This window comes from Cyprinodon variegatus, unplaced genomic scaffold (assembly GCF_000732505.1).
Source record: "Cyprinodon variegatus isolate N-32 unplaced genomic scaffold, C_variegatus-1.0 Scaffold24, whole genome shotgun sequence".
Taxonomy (NCBI): domain Eukaryota; kingdom Metazoa; phylum Chordata; class Actinopteri; order Cyprinodontiformes; family Cyprinodontidae; genus Cyprinodon; species Cyprinodon variegatus.
Genome location: NW_015150477.1, coordinates 1,996,582 through 1,998,037, shown reverse-complemented (window position 1 = coordinate 1,998,037; position 1,456 = coordinate 1,996,582). Strand labels below are relative to the sequence as shown.

The following is a 1,456-nucleotide window of genomic DNA, read 5'->3' as shown; positions in this document are numbered from 1 at the left end:
CAGGTTGAGCCAAACATTCTCTAAATGTGCAGGGTCATCTTTGAACACACCTTTTCACTTTTCTTCACCAGTTCACCACAGTTCTTCCAGCAGTGCACACTTATTCTGCTTTCTTTTTCTCTTCGTCTTCTCCTTCTTTCCCATCGCCCGGCTTGCCACAGGTTTGCCTGCTGTGTCTAAAAGTAGCAGCAGCAGCAACCCAGACTGACAGCAGCTCATTGGCTCATTTGGATCACGGGCAGCCTGGAGCCGGACGCTCCCCAGGGCGTTACCGTATTAACAGGAGAAGAGGAGCAAGGGAAATTAGACACTGTGGAGCGTTGATGGTCAGCAGGGGCTGAAGGATCATTGGATGGATCTCAGCTTAAACTGACACTGGGGTCAAAGGTCACAGTAATGCCAGCCATGAACCCGTCTTCATGGCTGGTAGTTCCGGCTTGGTCTGATCTTTGTTTGGCCCATTGGACCAGCAGCTCTAGCAGTGAGGCAGGCCCACATCATCATACGACCACCGCCGTGTTTCTGCAGCATCAGAAGATTCACTTTGTTTCTTCTGACCTTCGTGGATCAGATAACCTTCCTTCCTTCCTTCTGTCTCTCCTTTCATCGCCAACAACCTTTTTGCTTTGCTATCCTGGTTTCATCAGCGCTGCAAACCCCCCCACCCCCCGTCCCCCCCTACCCCCCGTCCCCCCCTCCACTGCATCAGCACATTAACCCTTCCCTCCTTCCTCCCCCGCTCTCTCTGTCAGTCTGAGGAAGCACCAGAGGACGAAGAGGATGAAGAGGAGGAGCAGAGGCGGGACAGCGCCAAGCGCTCTCGGCAGAGCGGCGTCCTCCGTCGCCCTGGCGACCGCTGGATGCTGCGTGGCCCCATTGAGTATGTGCCCCCCGCCAGCGTGGAGGTGGTCCTGACGCAGCGCGCCATCCCACTGGATGAGAACGAGGGGATCTACGTCAGAGACATCAAAACTGGAAAGGTAGGCGTACTGTTGGCCGGGGGGTAGAACCGCCGCAGGCTACCGGGTCCATGACAGGAGGAAAGACACCAGAACCAGAACAGTTCTGGACCCGTCTAATCCCTCCATCATTCGTCTTTGATTTGGAACCAACAATTTGGGTTTAAATTCAAGAAATCTCATAAAATAGAAAAAACTGAGAGCAGTTCCTGTTTTACTTCATCATTGCTTTACTAAATGATATAAATAAAGATGGGAAGAAGGTAGATATTGATCTCAGCGCCATCAGAACCACTCAGCCTCATCTGGAAGATAAACGATCAATCCATAAATCATCTAATCGGTTCCAGCATCAAGTTAGTAATTAATGTTTGGATGAAAACGTTCAGATATTCGTCTCCTTTACTGGAGCAACATGAACTCCAACAGGAAGGAGAACAATTCTATTCAGTTTATTTCTATAGCTCCAATTCACATCATGTCATCTCAGGTCACTT

General features: G+C 50.5%; 1 protein-coding gene across 2 annotated transcripts in view; it reads left to right on the top strand.

Annotated features, from left to right (window-relative positions):
* Positions 1–1,456, top strand: part of mvp (major vault protein) — a 17,702-nt gene that overhangs the window by 7,579 nt on the left and 8,667 nt on the right. For both annotated transcript variants that reach the window (XM_015394243.1, XM_015394235.1), the window contains exon 9: positions 753–980. In XM_015394243.1, coding sequence (XP_015249729.1) covers positions 753–980 — 228 coding nt within the window. The remainder of the gene's footprint in view (positions 1–752; positions 981–1,456) is intronic.